The 19,210-nt window shown below is 42.3% G+C and overlaps 1 protein-coding gene across 4 annotated transcripts in view; it reads right to left on the reverse strand.

The window, feature by feature from the left end:
- The window catches only part of gria3b (glutamate receptor, ionotropic, AMPA 3b), a 91,630-nt gene extending 74,565 nt beyond the window's left edge, over window positions 1-17,065 (reverse strand). For all 4 annotated transcript variants that reach the window (XR_311383.1, XM_005719706.1, XM_005719707.1 and 1 more), the window contains exons 1-2: window positions 16,796-17,065; window positions 16,185-16,343 (exon numbers count right to left, since the gene is read on the reverse strand). Coding sequence is in view for 3 of the 4 variants with exons in the window: in XM_005719706.1 (XP_005719763.1) it covers window positions 16,185-16,343; window positions 16,796-16,874 (238 nt within the window). In the remaining variant the exon portion in view is untranslated. The remainder of the gene's footprint in view (window positions 1-16,184; window positions 16,344-16,795) is intronic.
- Window positions 17,066-19,210: the final 2,145 nt, after the last annotated feature.

A 19,210-nucleotide genomic window follows, 5' to 3' on the forward strand; every position in this document is an offset into this window, starting at 1 on the left:
CACACACACACACACACACACACACACACACACACACACACACACACACACAAATACATATAAACATCCACATTCCAATGTAAGGAACAAACACCCACTGATGTATAAAATAAAGACCAGGGCAGTCTCAGAGCTGCGAGTCCCTGAGTCCTCACTCTCGTACGAGAGCTCTGGTGGCTGCCCTTGCTAGCAAGTGAACCTGTGTGTTTCTCCTCTCTGATTCTCAGCTGAAGAAGTGTTTTAGAATACATCTTTTGACAGAGATGTTTATCGTACAGCTCTCAGTTAACAAAATAGTCTCAACGTAACTTATCTCACAGTGCCATTTATGCTACAGGCTGCCATTATTGTTTTGAAAACAGTTTTGAACACTGTCATCACCATATCCCACGGCTTCATCTGAACGAATGTTGTTCAGCCAAAGATGCATTATGATAAATTAATTTGAGAGTGATAGGGAGTACTACTGACAATAACTTTAGTCCTGTCTCCCTGAGCTTTCTTTCTTCTTTTCTTGCCACACAACGGCAGATGGCAGCTCCTCTCTGAGCCTGGTTCCACTAGAGGTTCCACTAGAGGTTCCTTCATGTTAAAAGTGGGTTTTTCCTTCCCACCATGACAAAGTGCTTATGCTTTGTAAATTGAATTGAAATGAACTGAGATTGAGCTCACATTACAATAAAATGCTGTTCTCAAGCAATCATATTAAGCTGTCCAACTGATGCTCCCTGTCGCATTCTTGTGTTGTGTCTCCTGTATAATTATACACAGCGTAGCCACTGTCACAAACTGACTGTCAAACCTAATCTGAATCTGTGTGTTCATGCACTGTTCTGTAAACGGCATTTAAAGATTCATATATCACACTTTCGTCACGTTGAGCTGCACCGAAGTGCGTCGTAAGGCAAATTCCTGACAGAAAATGGCTGTGTGCGTTTTATTGTATCTATAAAGTGTACACCACTGTAAACTGTAAAAACCCTGTGGATTTCCTATTTGTATGACACCTTAATAACAGCCACACACAAAAAGGCAACTGTCCAGTAACCTTAATGTTCAAATAAGCATTTATATCTATCAAAGTGATGTCTGACTGGCTGCCTGCAATCTTGGTTGTGCAACTTCTTAGCAAAGAACGTTTGTATTGTATTACAGCGTTCTAACAGAAGGATGATATCTGACCTAAAAAACAGTAGGTCCAAACAAGACACAGCCAGCTGTTCGGTGTTGTTATCTCAGACACAGGATTAAAATATCAGGAAATGTATCTCAGTTCATTTACATGACTGTTTCAAATATTGGCTAATTTATCTAATTAAATAAAAGTAGTTAAATACGAAAGTGATGGCTTTGATTTCAAGCATTTTTAAATAGGAAAACTAATACTAAAAAATAATAATGTACTAGTACTAATATTAAAAAATAGGACTCTGTGACAACTATATGAAACAAGATTATGTTAATATGGTGTTACTGCAACAACCATGCTAAAAAAAATCACTCATACATTTAAAATATGAATGATTAATTCTTATTTACTCAAAGTGGTGCTTATCATTTGGGCACAGATAAAGCAGGTATCGGGTTTTCTCCCTGTCAAATAATATTTTAAAAAGAACTGAGCCAACGTCATTTCTAAGTCAAGCTCAGGTCCCGTTTATGGTCTGCATCCGAAGCCTTTGTGCCTTCGTTAATAACGCCTGACACATTAAAGCTTCAACTGCTGCGACTCAGAATGAAACAGTGAGCTGTGAAACTGACCAGGGGACCAGAATCACTCAGGTTAAATCCGGAGTCCACGCACGTAGCATCACTAAGGTTCATTAACTATTGCTATATTTCCTCGTTTTTCTCTGCAGCCTTTCACCCATCAGCTCCCTCTCCTCTCCACCTGCCATCTTGGTGATATAGTCCTGTACTTGTGAGCATGGCCGGTGAACAAACCTCAAGGGACTCAATGACTCTCAACTCCATCTCCTTCTGACAGATATTTTCTGGTCCTACCATCATGCTTTTCTTTGAACACAGAACAACACACTGGGCTGAGAAGCAGCGTGCGGGTCAAACAGACATACACTGCATACACAGAGGACCTGGCCTGCGCATGCGGTGATGTCTTTATTATTGTGGCGATGCCATCTGCTCATTGTGATGCAGAGTATGGGAGCAGGAGGTTGCACGAGAATGCTGTTCTTATGTTTAATGCACTGGACATTTCTAAAGTTCAGATAACATTGTAGTGGCGGAGCTGGAAGATTGGACAATTTGCCGAGCATCTCTGGGAAAATCAGTTTGATAGCACTCAAGCGATACATGCAGAAATCTCACTTTGCCTGGCCCTGTCCACTGCATGTCATTTCCTTGACACATGCAATTAAGGACTATCTGTGGAAGCAGATAACAGAACTAAACCCTTGGCCCTCGCTTCACCTTGACAGCCATGCTCTGAGATACTGGCCCATTACATTGAACAAATAACAATCCCCTCTCTCTCAGGCTTGTGTAGTCTACCATTTGCTGCAATGCAGAGGCAAGAGGAGTGCTACAGGACTTGTCTTATCCTTTCAAAGATGATCGTTCCTTTCACCTTCAGAAGGATGTCACCGCTGTACAGAGCGAGGACAGCTGCTAAACGCTGACCCTTTTGAGGCTGCCGGTGTGCATTTTTAAGGAGGATTCAGCCAAGTGTGAAACATGTAAGGCTGATGATATTCTGTAATTGGATTTCCCAGAAAGCTGGTGACAAAGTCCCTCACATACCACTAATCCTCCCAATCAGCACTGCGGGACTAAAGCATGCCCTTCCTCGCAAATGAATATGGAGGAAGAGAATGGTGGATGATCGTAGAAGAAGACTGGTGTGGACTGCACTACAGGGATGGAGAGCCGCCAAAGGTGTGCCAGCACTTGACTTTCAACAAGAACGCTGGGGTTTGATTTACATGTGGGACCCTTTTAGAAACTTAAGTAGCTACACGGTGAAATAAACCCGTCCACAACAGTAAACATGCTGGAAAAAGTATATTTCCAGACTAGCGGCTGCTAGAATTTGCTTAATTTTGACACTACTGGTTGTAATAAGCTTCTCACACAATCGACCTATAGGGTCATTCTTTGTGGGAGAGCAGTCTCTGATAAAATGGGCAGATTGGCTCTGCTGAATTGCAGGAAACGGCTCACCTAAGGACTGCCTTTAAGAAAAGAAGACATAAGAAAAAACCTCTTAGCTCCATCAAAGAGATTAAAGGAATGGGATAAGAAGATGCCTCTAAATTATTCGACTTGACTACAGGAGAGCTGGGCTTGCCTGAGTAAAGATTTGTGGTGATATTTCAGGTATAGAGTGCTGCACCCAACTGACTTGTTTTGAATTCTATTCACCACAGCGGGAAAAATACCTGGCAGCTGCAAACTTCTCCTGTTCCTGCTATCATTTGGATGGATTGTTAAAAAAACAAAAGAAAAATAAGAGTAAACTTCGTGGATATCTGGCAGGCACACATAGTTTTCCACCAGTGTCAAAATGCTCCCTTTCCCCCCTCTGACCTCACGTATACCTCAGTTCCATCTGTGCCTCACAAACCAGTGTGTGTTTGTCATTTTCTCTTTTCCTCATCTGCAAGACTGAACAGCAAGAAGTCTTGAAAGTCTCATGCTGCTGTTAGAGTGAACACCGTCTGATTTTAATGTTTCTGACTGGTTGTTTCCATCCTTTAGGGGGATTTCGGATGCCTGTTTTTCGTGTACAGTCAGAGTTATATGCACCTGCAAAGCCAAGAGTGTGCCGCCTAGGGAAACTGAGACGGGATGACTATCTGCCAATCTCACGAGGTCTGCTTACCGTGCGTGTAAACTAAGCCTTTGCCCCTGGTGACACTAATCAAATTTCATATTGCAATCCATATCCTATGACGGCGGAACAATCCAAGTCGAGCCATGAAGGATTTCCATTGTGAAGCTTGATTACAGAGTACAGAGAATTTTAAAACAGCACCTCTCTGAGCCCATTCTCCCCAAGCCTTTTGTCTTTCAGTGAAGAATAATAGAATAAGTCAATGAGGACAGGAGATGGGACCAGTTGTTTAACCTTGAAGGCATCACTTAAAGACTTCCCTCTCCTTTTCAGCCTTAGTGCCGGCATAGTTAAGTATGTAGAGTCCAACACCACTTTTCATCTTATTAGTGCCCTTCCTGAGATGGTGCTCCGTCCCTGAATGATAATGCTAGGGGGAAGTAGGGGAGAGGCTGAAATGGAAAACGGAGAGCTATGTAGGGGAATAAGTTGTAATCCCCTTATATTCTGGGGCCTCGGCATGCACACTTTTCTAAAAACCAATTTCCCCACAAATACAAATAAAGATTTTTGGTAAGTGGCTTCACTTGAGATCCACTTCGTATAGCGGGCAAGAAGGTTCTCTTTTCTTATTTGATGAAAAGACCTCCTATTTTTTATTCTCAGTGGACTCGTCATTGTCTGGATGTGCTGGGCACACATACCAATTAAAAAACTTAATAGCAGTCTGATATATTGCCTGATATAGTCGCCATGCTACAATGTAATCAAGTCATAATAAGCCACAGGTATTAAAATATCTCTTTTTATCCCGACAAAGACACTCTGTAATAGATTCATTTTATGAGGCTAAGAGACTGGAGAAAACAAAATACTATCCGCTATATTTTTTGAGACATAGATAAATGGATAAGGCTTATATAGGGCTGTGTACAAACCCCGCAAACAGGCCAACTTCCAGAAAATAAATAAACACTCAATGGTTTGCTAATCTCTTAAATCTTATATTTAACTGAAAATACCACAAATTAGTTATTTTGAGTTCTTCTCAAATTGGATGACAACAGGTGTTCATGCCTGTCACCCAGTGAAAACATCTGGGACATTATTAAAACAAATATTACAACAAACGCAGCCTCGAGCAGCCGAGCATTTGAAATCGTATATCAAGCAAGAATGTAAAAAGACTGTTGTTATTACTGTTACTATTAGCTTATTTTGTCCCTTCTTTTATTTGATCACTGGCTGAATATAGTTATATAGCAGTTCTTTCCACATTATACACACTACACGTCTTCTTATATCTCTACTATCCCCTTATTCCAATGATTGTTGGAACATGGTGGATAGTAGATTGTTTTCCAGTTTGTGTTGTTCTTATATGTATCTTGTCCATGTCCTGGATATGTCAATATCAACAGTGTCCTTATTTGTTAATAAAATTATAATAATTATAATAATAATAGAGGGATGTTGCAGAAATGGTAAATATAAAAACATCCAGTGGTTTGCTATTCACCTAAACCCTGTATTTAATTGAAAATACCACAAAGTGAGAATTTCTTCTTTCCAGCTGTCCAGACATGTCACCCAATGACAAGATCTGAGGCTTCATGAAACAAATAGCATAACAAATCAGATCTTGTGCAGTTAAGTGGTTGAAATCATATATCAAGCAAGATAAAACGACAGCAGTCGATCGATGGTGTTGTGATGCAACGCAATTATAAACACGTGCCTGCATAAAGGTTTTATTGTTTCGGTGCTCAAACCGGTGGACCAATAAACCATCTGCTGTGAGAGCGCTCAGGATGCCACGAGCCACAGCTTGTGCTGGCTTTTACTCACACGGAGATCTTAGGATGGTTCAGTAATACTCCGAATGAACAGTCTGAAGCTGGTGAATGAACTCCCTGCATAGATTTAAAAAAAAAGGAAAAACCTGCAGTGCCAAACAACACTGTGCGTCAGACCTAAAGCTCTAACTCGGCCTAACAGTGATGTTCCTCAGCATTAAGTTTGGGTCAGTTTGAAGCAGAAATGACGCTTGCTCTCAATGCATGTTTGGATTCCATCATGAAATCAAATGGAAGCAGTTCAAGAAAGATAATCAGAGGACAGTGTGAAACTAGCAGGAATGCTGAAAGCGCTGCAGTGCTGCCTGAGGAGATTACCTTGAAGGGATACAAGTCAAATTCAAGTCAGGCTTTTTTCTCAGATCACTTTTCGGTCATACCTCCAAAAAGCTGGTTGCACCTTTTTACTGAGATGCTGAGAACCCATTTACTTTTTTGCAATAGCAGCTTTGCAAACAAAGGACAGCCTTGATAGCTGTTTTTGCATGTTGCTCATTTCTGCTTTCTCTCAGTTTTGTTGGCACTTGACTGACTGGCCCAGTGGACCAACTTTTAGTAATGCAGCTGAGCACCAAGATATCAGCATTCACAAAATTACTCTAGGTATAACTAATGTCACAGGTGGCTTGAAACTACAACTAAAAACTCTTTATCATTCTTTTAAATACACAATGATTGATACCACAATTTTCTGACCTAAATTTCATAATAACATTTTATTAAATTCAGAATTTGAGTCCCCATTGCAGGATTTGGTTAACCCCTCGTGCAACAAGAGGCTTCATTAATCCTAAATATTTCATTCACTTACATGGTGTCCTAGGGCTAAAAAGCTTTACTCAGAGACAAACCGCAGAAATTGGGAGTGAAATGTTCACTGACTTTTCACAAACTTTGGCCACATGAGAGCAATTTCCAAACTTAAGCTTCTTTACGCATAAAAGACCCAAAGTCTATCCCCTTACAGCTTAGTGATGGTGCATGTACAGTAGCAGCACTAGCAGCACCACAATGGGCAGAAGGAAAATAGAATGAACAAAGTCCTGAGAAGAAAGCAAAGGCACATAAAGCGAGCCTGATGAGAAATGCGCGCCCTTGACACACTGGAGAAATACATGTTATTCAGTCTTACTCTCCATTTCCAGCAGAAATAGAAAGGTGCTATTCGGCATCCACCCTTTAAACATATTGTACATTCCTTTACACAAAGTTAATTTCAAAAGTCCTACTTTTGGCTCCTCTTCAAATCGCCGCCATCGCAGTTCTGCTAGAAAGCGGGTGCGGCTCATCCGCAGAGATGTATAAAATCTCACATATCAGCTGACAGCATATTCCAAACACTCAACTTCAGCGTACAAGTGGGAGCTTCTGTGTCAGCGATTGAGAATCCAGTTCACACCACTTGCATGTGCACAACCCAGCGTGCGCTAACACCGTTGCTGGTCACTTCATCTTTCCATCTACTGTGCCTCTCTCGTCCACTGTTCCCTTCTTTCACAAACATGGCTAATCCACTGAACTCGTTCATGTCCTTTTTCATCACATTCTAACACTGTCAGGGCTGCAAAGGGCACCGGCTTCTGTGAGAAGCTTTCCATTCAGGCCTCTGGAATAGATTCACTCCAAACGGCCTTTTCATTCTGCAGCTGCGATGGATTAGCTCTGTCATGGGTCCAGATGAAGTTTGCTTCCCTGATCTGCAGGCCACACTGCGCCACATAAAGCCACACAACCAGGATTTTTTTTTTATGGAGGGAGGGGGTGGGGTTGAAAAATAACAATTAAGGAATGGCACTGACGGCTACCGAATAGTTGATGGTAGAATGATAGAACACTTCAATATTTCACAGCACAGTTATGCATGGACACACTAACATGGACAGCGGCCTGGGAGCTACCGCCCACAGGTTTTACGTATCCATGTGTGAAATGGCAAGAGCCACACAACAGCACTCTCCGAATTAACTGTTGGAGAGAGAAAGAGAGGAGGGTCATGGTTGAAAGAGCACATCATGTTCACTTAATTCTCACTCATGGGTATAGTGAGCTCTAAGGATGGGAGAATACCAGTAGGAAATATGTAAAGCACAACCACACCGCCGTGCTGCTTTTAAACATTTTTGCCTGATGCGCGTTTTCCCAACACAAGATGGAGAAAATGATGGACAGCCACCTTCATCAGCACCAATCTCTGCTTTATAGTTACCCAGGACAGATTCAAAGAATCGTACCCACGCTTGTTTTGTTATTCATTCTTCTCCTCACAGCGCTTGTGTAGATTTAAACACTCTGAAATAAATCGGTGCTTTTTTTGTAATGGTGGCAGCATTCGATCCAACTACAGCGATCACAGCCATGCAGATTTTGCTCCTCATCTCCTGCCAGAAGATCTTCTTGTTTGATTGTCATTAGCACTTCCATCACACCAGCTGACCCCCCCCCCCCCCCCCCCCCCCCCCCCCCCCCTCTCTCTCTCTGACACTGCTAGGGGTTTTGTTCTGCAACTGTTGCCGTAATTGGCTGTAAATCTGCAAAGGTGTTGGTCTGCATTATGTCGTTGACTGTGTAAGATGTGTTTAATATTAACCACATTCACGGCACAGTGAGTGTTACTCGCATTTTTTCTCTTTTTTTCTATCACTGCAAGGAATATGCTAATAATTTTATTTCCTTCTCCTCCTCCTCCTCCTCCTCCTCTCCTTCAGCATGTATGAGTGCTCATCCACTAGTTTCACAAGGTTATGATGCTTCAGTGGCCCAGCGACTGTGAACTGTCACAAGCAATCAGTTATGATGGAGCCCTTGTTTCTGCACAGACATGCCGCTTTGGCAGGGCTCTGCTAGCGACTGCCTCTTTTGAAACAGGCCAGAAACGTGCGGATCAATCTGCTCAGTCGGCAGACGGAGAGCTGGAAGCCCCATCGCACTGTGATCCAATATTTACTCATTGGGAGAGTACATCGTGACACTCCCTGTTGGTGTTTTGAATTCAACACAACAGTGACGTCCTCCTCATTTTAGATTGTCTTTAGCACACACATACACAAATAAAACTGAGTGCAACACACATGCAGAGGAACGTCAAAACAAGCTGATGGTTTAAACCAAGTGTTTTGGTATGTTTAGACAGCACCAACGGTGTCAATGAACGAGGTTCTTGAGGTTCTTGAAAGATCATAAAAGCATTTTAGTCAAACGCTGTCTGACCTTGGTTAGGACAATGCAGTCCGCAGCTCCTTCTGAAGAAGACCAGAGAGTTCTCTTTCTTTCCCTTAAGACTCGGTGAAGCCAAACCAATGCAGAAACTTCCAATGAAGCACGATGCGGATGTGCTATTCCAGCTCAAGCAGGGGGATTACTGATCCAGTGATTACGGGTATTGTCAGGGAGTCTAGTGAATAGCCAATAGCTAGCTGAGTGTGACTGCAATAGCTGCAAGAACATAACTGTAATGGGCTTTGTGGAAGAGATTAAATATATATTAAGACATGGAGATAGAAATGAGAAAGACAGAGAGGGAGAATAAAAGTTTCAAAAAAAAGAAAAATGCTGACTACAGTGTTACAGATCTTTACAAGTGACAAGGTTTGAAAATGCGCCTCCTTTTCTTTTCTTTAATCTACTCCTCCCTTGGTTTTTCACATCTGCTCCATGCAGGTAAATGACATTTTGAAATGAAATATAATCTCTGCCACAAACAACATTGCCCACTCTCCTCGAGAAGTTTTGCTCACTGAGCTAACAAAATGGAAAACAGCCGTCACACGGAGCTAGACTGCTGGCACACACATCCCCGATGCACCTGAGATAAGCCGTTTGTAAAAAAAAAAAAAAAAAAGAGAAAAGAAAGAGAAAAAACAACAGCAACAACAAAAAAAACTGTAGCTTTCTCCCTGTTGGTTTTGACTTAAAATGCACAGCATTTAGACGCCATTCCTCGTCAGGAACAGTGTTTCCTTCACAGCAGCGAATTTGTTTAATGGACCACTAAGATTTTGCGTGTCTCCTCCTGTGTGGTTCCTGCAGTGTTTATTGCCGTCTTTTATGTGGTCAGCCAGCTCCTCTTGTTCATCAGAGGGCAGCGTTGATATCATCTTCAATAAAGGAACGCAGACTTGGCCTGTCGTTGTCGACTTATAGTTCAGAAACTACACCATTATTTGAGTTGTGGTGAACTGATGTGTGAAGCAGAGATGGGCCTGTCTTGCTGGTTTTTTCAAAGCCCACAATCACTGACTCACTCACAATATAAAAGCATCAGTTATCACATTAAAACAATGGAAATTCTAATCATTCTGTTTGGCTATCTTAGCAAATGCCATCTGCTGACAATGATATCTTCAGTGTGCCATGACATTTAATCTATAACCATTTCCCCCTTATCACTTACAATTTATGATATTTGCCCAAGAAAACTGAGCAGATACATAAAGGAAATCAATAGACAATTCAAAGACACCAACACTCGCCAGATGGTCTGAGTACTTTGGAAAAAAAAAAAACCCATAAAGACTGATGACTGTCAGAAGCTGGAGAAATCTTTAAAAGCAGCAACACAAATGTTTGATGCAATCATGGGATATGCTGATTTCAAAAATCAAAAAAATCTTTCCTTACACTGACTTATAGTTTTCGTACTTCACAGCTGCTGAAAGTGGCCAAATGCCCGGCGTTTGTGAAAGATAAATGGAGATTTGAAGCCACCGCGGTGGCAAGGGAGGAAATCTGTTGTTTTAACAAACAACATCTGCCAGCTACATTGATTCCAAGACAAATAACACCCCGACAGCAGCACTTCTCCTCAGGTTGGGTTTAAGAAGATCTTTTGAAATTCTGATTAAAAATTCATTGTGTTGAAACTGCCTTGGAGTGTGTTCTGTGTTTTTGTATTTTGAATCTCATTACTGTTTCAGCTATGCGCCCAACTTAATAAAATACAGCGAAGGGCATCTAATGACCAGCAAATTAGGTCAAAATAATGTTCCCTTCGGAGATTTGGCCTTTGGAATTTTTCCAGCTCTTTTTTTTGTGTTGGCTTTACTAGGAAGCCTCATATGACTGTGGCAAACAGTAGCAGTGGCTGAAATCATGCCAGGAGTATTTCAAGAAAACGGCAAGAAATTCAGGATAACTCATTAGAATTGTATCAGCAGTAACATTAAGCATGAGATGCAGTGTGCTAAACTGCTAAACTAGCAGTTATTTCTGTAGCACTTGTGTTAACAATTACTTATGATTCCAAAGTAGCTCCTAAAAGACAATAATGATAATAACACATTAAAAAATGTTACAAATTGTGACCTAATTGGACACAGTCGCCATCAACAAGGATTGGTCAGCCAGCTCCTCTTGTTCATCAGAGGGCAGCGTTGATATCATCTTCAATAAAGGAGCGCAGGATTGGTAAATAATTTAAGCCCCATATGGGATTCAAAGTGGCATCAAGACAACAAATTTCAGGTTTCTCTATCACTTCATCTTAGTTACCGAATGTATTTTGCTAATTGAGTTGACGAGAGCTTGTTATGTTAATGGCGATATGAGTGGTGTTTTTCTGTTTTCATCCACTCACTTGACCCCTGTTCACAATCGAAACGAGATCACGAGCTCGTAGCTAAATTATGCGAGTGCCCCAGTGCACTGCTGACTCAAGATGCAGCACAGAACTGAACTGAACACTGCAGCCATCAATGTTCCAGTTGTCCAGTTGTTTGAGTCAGTCTAACACAAATAGCTGACATAACTATCGGATAAGAGCATCCCTAACTCGATAACTTGTCATCTATCTTTAAACTCTGTTTTTTTGTTTTGTCTAAATTTACATTTTAAGTGTGTTATTTGAAAACAGGGCTGTCAGTCACCCTCTTCTGCTGACATCCTGCTCCCCTCCCAGAGGCTTTGCAGCTCTCCAAGCATGTAACCTCATCCGTGGCCATTTCTGTAGCACTCATTTGACTTAGGCCCATATCAAGCCATCCAAACAGGCCTCTGAGACAGCCCCGGCCTGCTGGCCTCAAATTCACATCACTGTAGCGTGGCTTATGTTAGCCTCAGAGGATTTTGCACAGTCACTGTGCTTATGAAATACATGTTTTAGCTAAATTTGGGGGATTATTTTTATTTTTGCAAAAGGTCGTAGTCTGCATATATAATAAAACCATGTATTTTCTCAAATTCTCTTATTTTTGCACCAAAATCATGGAGCAAGCCCACCATATTTTGACCCTGACCTTTATTTTTGATGAATGATGAAGTGTGTCAAGAGGCATTCGGCACAAAACACTAAAATTTACCCAGAAACAAATATTAAGGTCCAGACCAGACTTGTAGTGTTTAAGGGTGTTTGCACGTCTCTACATACATGCATACACAAACGTGTATAAGCACATGGCTCGTACATCCACAAACAAACCCCCATCTGTGCTTTCAACACAGCTGGACTATGATGGCATGTCCTGGTACAACCTCCCCCCTCCATAGCCTAAAGAGCTCTCCCTCTCTCTGCCTTGGTTATACACTCACACACACACAAACAAACACACTTAGCAACCTTAAAAAACATCCTTACTTATATTCTTTTTTCCTCTTGCTTTTTCTCACTGCAGTCTTTTCTCTATCCTTCCTCCCCCCCCTCAGCTTCCCTCTCCCTCTTTCAGCTGCCATGTTTCCCTCGTCACACCTTTCAAACTGAGTTACAGCCTGCGAGAACAAGAACCGTGGCACCTCTACAATCACCTGAGGAGCTTCTCTCGGCCATACCCTGTCTCTCTCAGACCAAGCACTGCAAAAAAACATGTCTCCCTGTCGCTTTGTTTACCGTCCATTCACACCACCAACACCACCTCCACAACAAACCCCCAAAAGCTAAAGTATATGAAAAGATTTAGTAAGGGCTCTTTCAGTGTGTGCTCCGCAACATATGTCATTTGTCACATGTGCTCGGTCACAGAGCAGGCCGCTGGTGTAAAGAGATCGTTGGTGTTTCTCAGCAACATGTGCAGATGTAAAGGTTAAAGGTAAAGGTTAGTAAAGATGATTTTTCGAAGGAAGTGTCTAGACAAATATTAGGCATTGCTTTCTGGAGTACTCATGATGGTGCTCATCAGTGATGCTGATATTCCCAACCTCGGTGTAAATACAAGCATCTGCTGGAGTTTTTCCTCGCGGCCATTAAATTAAATGTGCCTTAATAGGCTTCTCGCACGTTCCGATGCTTACAGTATTCCCACGTACGATCGCCAGAGATCGTCTTGCATTACATCCAATCTAACACCAAGTCAGAGTGCAACACATGCACAATGTGCAACATGCAGAGCTGTGTTGAAGATATTTGTTAGATATTTATAGCAAACGTGCTTTTCCTGAAATCTCAAACTATCCCTTTCCTCTCGCCTTCTTTCTCTTTACAGTGACACCGTGCACCTTGCAGGTACTCTCTTGTCCTTCTTCCTATTCTTGTAACTAGAAAAAAAGACAAATGCAGTCAAAATGTCCAGTTTTACCAGTGTTCTTTTCCACACTCTCGGAGTGAAACGGTTTTATCTGTGGCTGACAATGGCGGGAGAAGGTGGGTGAACGGTGGCGCCAGAAAAGCATCTGCTACAAGGTTTAAGGAGCTGCAGGATTCAATAAAAGAAGGGTAGGACCATGTAAAAAAAGGCTGGCAGAGGGGACACACACCATTAGCTTAATGACAGAATGAGGAATGAGGAATAGCGAGATGAGATTCAAAAGCCAACCAGTGCAAAATTTGCCTTTAACAGGAATCAAGGCGAGTAATCTAATAAGTAGCGTGGCAAGGAGAGGCAGAGAGGGCTTGATGTTTTTTTCCCCCCTCCGCCTCAGGTAAAGGAAGAAGAAGAAGGGTAAACAGCAGAGAAAAGGATAGTGGTGCCATTAAGTTGGCTAGCCGTGACCATCAGGAGCATTAATGCTGTCTGCTGTGCTTTCTTCAAACTGGTACCCTTTGCTTTGAACTACTCCTGCCTTCTTTGTGGGTATTCCTGACTCCTAGCTTCCATGGCTATTATGGATCCCTCCACTGGTAATTACACATTTCGCAATTTCTGATGTCACTTCAAAGCAACAACAGTCTTGCCACGAAAGCACACACCGAGTCGCTGAAGTACAAAGCAAAGCCTCGAGGATTATTGAAGCCACGCATTGTTTTTTTCTTTTCTTTTCTGATGGCCACTAATTCAATTAACAGCACATGCTAACAGCTTCAAACCAGCTTGAAAGAAATGGTTCCGAAACAAGACCAGGCTTTCTTGGATTTCTGTGCTTGGTTTCTGAAAGGCTCAGCAGCTAAACTGAAGTTTAATTTGAATTTGTGCACGCCTTCTAGTTGCTCTCCCAGTATTGCATTATGTGTTAAAGGATGCGCAGCAAATGAGGGGGCGTGATCTTTATGATGAGTCAGAGTGGAGAGCTTTGGCACTGGCTGTCCCAGACCAAAGAGGGAACGCTCACTAAAGCAATATCAAATGTGAAACTGCAGAGAAAAACAAAAAGAAGCCAGATCTCATCTTAATCAAAGCACTGGAGCTTGTTTCAAAACACTCCCTGAACCCTACTTTTGTAAAACCGCGTCTGTTCATAGAGTAGATGTGTGCTGCTGCTGACAAAGGTCTGAGTCATTCACATGGGGCTATTGATGACAAAGGAGAATCTGAATGTCCACTAAATAATTGTGACAGCTTGCAGAACAAACAGCAGTGCTGACAAAAGTAAAACCCAGAGCACAAGAGCTCCACAATCACTAGAGGCAAAATCTCTTAGGCCTAGAAGTCAGCAGATAAGTGATATTTAATAACCGTCATCTCTACTTTGTTCAGTACATCGGTAGAGACAATCGGAGGTGCTTGTGGACTGTTGTGAGCTCAGCATGAGCTGTCTGCGGTTTGCGAGCTCAGCTTGACAAGAGACTCAGGGCACTCGCTCGACAAAGGCATCAGATCGTGCATTGATTTTGCAATTAAGAAGACTTTTTGTGTGTTAAGCACGCAACTTTTTTTTTTTTAATATGATGTAGCAGGTAAGCACTCTGCCAGAGAACGAGTTATCAAACATGCATTTTAAAGCACCACACTGTGACATTGATGATTGCCCATCTTTTTGTTTGCATCATGAAAGGTTTAGAGTTTTCTCATCTGAAGTTTAAGGCAGGGTTGAGACAGTGCTCTTGATGGAGACGCAGAGACACGGCAGCAGGAAATGGGGTCACGTCTCCCACAGGATCCCCTTCCTTTTGCTAAAACTCTGTCTGCCCCCAAATTTAATTAGATTCTGATATCAAGCCTTCCTCTCCTATGCTTCCCTTCCTCTTCAACACGCGTGAAATTGCATGGCACTATCTATTATTTATTCACTCTCATTTGCTTATTGTTTCTTATGGATGCCTTTGTTAAGGCACTTGCAGCTCTGCTGCCTGTGATAGGATGCTCTGCTTCATCTCCCTCACTGCTCAGACCCACCTCCTCTGCAGGTCTGAGCCCAACTCATTTGCTGGCGTTGGTTGGGGAGCTATGGATTTTTTCCCCCTTTCACCCAATGACAGCACGGTGAGGTGCTATGAGGGCTGAGTGCTAATGAGCTGACTCTGCAATGCTGGGGGAGATGCACTGTAACACAGGGGGGAGTCAGAGGACGGAGCAGGCGGAGACGCTCTGGCACAGGGAGAGTCAGAGGGGCCGTTATGAGCGTGCCACAGAGGGGTTACAGGGACACAACCTCACCATCCAGACAGAGCTGCGTGCCCACAAAGTCAGCCATTCAGCCTAAACTGAACTCCTCCTCTGAAATGACACAACAAAATGGCTCTCCGGAGCCTGTTTCTTCCAGTTTTGTTCGTGTTGAATCTGTGTTTCTGCTTATTTCAAGAAACTGCAGCTAAAAGGATTACAAAAACAGGTTATTTACTACATCAGCAACTAAGCAAAGTTACACCAGTTGCACAAGAGAAGTCTGATAACCAAATAATAAGACAAAACATCATTTGTGTGATGAAATTAAAGGCATTCACACTACTTGCTATAACAAAGACGCTGAAAATCTATAAACTCCATGAAATTGGACTACAGATGTGAACTCCTCCAGGGCTGAGCCCCTGGTTTGTGCAACTGGCAGCATGTTTACTGCATGTTGCCAAGGGAACTTCTTTTACAATGTGGGATTCATACCAGCTCACGTAAAACTCATGCAGGAGTGCCATAAATGTACTAACACTGCGTGCTCCCTAACTGTAGCCGATGTCGTTAAAAATGTGAAAGACACATTTAAATGTTGGAGAAATTTCTAGAAAATTCAGGATATATTGAAAGAAAAAAACATGATTTTATTAGAACAAAGATTTGTGCGAGAAAACGTCCTAATTTTATTCCCCGCTGTGACTTTAAGAATCACAGTGAAGTGAGAAGAACTTGTCTTGTTTCCTCCTGCAGATGCTGTAACATCTATAAGCTCGTGAATAATCGCGGTCACTTTTCGAGCACAGAAACACATTAAAAAAAGAAAAAGAAAAAAAGCAGACTCACAGGCATGGGTGACCGAGAAGCTGTTGGACGACTCGAGGTTGTCGACATTGTAGTTGAGGTGGAAAGGCTTTTCCGTGGTGTTCTGGTTGGTGTTGTAGAGTTGGACAGCGAACCTGAACGCGCTGTGCTCCTGCACCGTGGAACGCATGAACAGTCCCCCTGGAAGAGATGAAAACCCGAGATCAGACAAAGCGCTCACACACGACCGCCAGCTCTGACCGGCATTTTAAGGAGTGAGGGAGAACTCCGTGTAGTGATTTAAAACACGCCACTGTTATTTAAAAGAATACGAATTTTTATGTTTATATTTTTTAACCCGCGCGCTTCTCTGTAACTCTTCGGACAACGCAGATGAACCGCCAGTGTCACGTATATCTTATGTTTAATAAAAACCCTAAAGATGACAGTGACACAGTCAGTGGTGGCTTTAATGTATTTTTTTTTTAAATTCAGTGGATTTCAGCCTGCAACATATGAGAAATCAAGTTGGTTTCTTACCATTGCGCAGAGCTCCGCGCACCGTATCCTCTTTAAAACGCAATCTTGCAGTTCAAATGTCCGTTAAAAACAAAAATCACAAATCTGCAGCCGTGTAACAACAAAACACTTACCGATATTGATCTGATTGGGAAATCCAGCGAATGAGCGGTCAAAGAGCCACAGTAGAAAGAAAACCACGCGCTGTGCCATTTTCTCCGACCTGTCTGTTCAACTCCTTAAAAGGCTCTGCCTAAGAAAATTCATATGTTCTGGATTGAAAGCCGGGCGCAAAAGAAAATCCAGCGGATAGATGATGGTCGCTCACAGTGCACCAATTCATTCATTGAGGTGCTGCCCAGCTGCAGAGCATTTTTTTGCAACTAAAGAAAGAGAGGGGGAACCGAGTGAGCAAGAAGGATAGAGAGGGAGAGAGGGAGGAGGGGTGGGGATGGTGGGGGAAAGAAGGAGCTGATCTGGACTCCGATTGGATCCGCCAATGTTGGTCAAACTTGATCTGATGTTAAATTTAAAAATAAAAAAAAAACCTCAGCCCGCAAGCGACGACAAGTTATAAGAGCAGCACTTGCGATATTAGCCTGCTGTGGGATGAATCAATTAAAGGAGAAAAAAATAAAATAATAATAAAAAGAAAAACACTGCAATCTCAGGTGGCCGCTGATTCCGTACAGCCCGGCCGCTTCCAGCTGTGGTAGTTGCTGCATTTCAAGGCTCGATGAAGACGCTGGATTTGCACCATATGATTCAACCTGCGGGTTTTTTCTGTTTCCACGTTTGTGGCATATCTAAAAAGTTTGTGTGCAAGAAATTCCGCTATCACTGTATCGATCCACTGTCGAGAAAACAACACTTTGAAGGCTACGTGTGATAAATACTTGTAGGACACCCAGAGCGCCCTGGGTACGCAGAGCCAACAGAACTGTCCGTGGTCCTGAAAACGTCTAAAAAACAAGTCTAAAAGAAAGCAAAAAACATGCATACTGCAGTGTTTCTATTGACCTCACCTGAAAATATAAACATGCAAAATACATATTCGGCTTTCTTTGACAACTTGGGGATAATCCAATATCAGACAGCCATCAACAAACTCGTGTTATTTACTTTAAGTTGTACTCCTCTATTGAAACATCTATCACCCCTGTGATTCTGCTCAAGAGAGAACAATTAAGGGATTACTGGCCCATTTATCACCCTCACCAAAGCGCCTTGAAAATTGAGTTTTTAATTGCATTCCAAATGACTGGGGCTTCCGCTATTGATATTGCAATGTACTGAGTTCCTTTTAACACAGGGCAGACTGTGCATTCTGTGTTTAACTTTCTACCATTATTTTTATTTTGCATTAAAAGGCAGCATCACGATGTAACCTGATTTCTTGCAGTCATATTTTTTATTGGCATTTATAAGAGCCAAGTATGGGGCAGCTGGTCAAGCATCATTAGCAAATAAATAATATGGAACTAGGATCATGCACGTGAAGGTGTGTGTTAGTCACCCGCGTCAACCCAGCAATGATGCTGCATGACCTCGTCATCAGAGAGTGACACTTCCTTTTCACCAGGGGTCAGATGACATCTGTCCCCGCCCACCCCCCACTGGGCAGCTCTCTGGGGAAAAACTGCGATGACATCACATCGATTCTCTGGTCCCTTTATTGCTTCTGTGTCCAAAGTTCAGGATGTTGGTTACTTGACCCTAAAGGCTGAAGTCATGATGATCAATGTTAAACCATGACCTGAAGATTTTTCTTGCCTGCTATTTCCACAAATTCACATCACACCATAGCCTGGTTTAAAATCTCATCGGTGGTTTGCAACATGTTGTCACTCCCAAAGCGTAGAACGGGCTGTGGTTTGAGAGGGAATAAGAGGCCACCTGCTGATTTGGTTACAAGCGATGCAAAACAGTTATTTGGAGGAATACCAAAGGAGCTGTTTAATAGATCATTTACAGTAGATGCTGATTCTCTGTGTAAACCAACCTAATCATGCATCATTTCAAACAAAACCTACAAAGAAAAAGCATTATTCGCTACAAGGGGAGCCCAAGTAATTGAGATAAGACCTCAGTATAATTGATATTAAATGACGATGACTGTGCTGCATTATTTGCAATTAGGACATTTTGGCCATGGCGCATTATCCTCTGCAGGAATTACAGAGTGTAGAAATGTGAAGATACAATCTACGTGAAAACAAATAATTATATGATCCGGCCTTTTGGGGGGATTTGAGAGGAGTGTTACTCGAGCAGGCGTAATGAAGAGACTAAAAAGCAGATGAAAAGATGTTTCTTTTTATCTCACGATGATGACGATGATTCACAGGCAATAGCTCAGAGCAAGGCAAGGCTTACCAGCAAGAGTTATTCATTTGTTCCCTGCATCCTCCTCCTAACACAACAGGATGGAACCTTCGTCTTTGCCCATTAGAGGATATGTGAGCAAATAAGTTAGAAACTCTAATATTTATTAAAAATGACAGCGTGCCTCTGTGGGAGGCCTGGAGGCAATAAGTGCAGCTATTTTT

Source organism: Pundamilia nyererei, unplaced genomic scaffold (genome assembly GCF_000239375.1).
Source record: "Pundamilia nyererei isolate P.nyererei 1_Seehausen unplaced genomic scaffold, PunNye1.0 scaffold00001, whole genome shotgun sequence".
NCBI classification, from domain to species: domain Eukaryota; kingdom Metazoa; phylum Chordata; class Actinopteri; order Cichliformes; family Cichlidae; genus Pundamilia; species Pundamilia nyererei.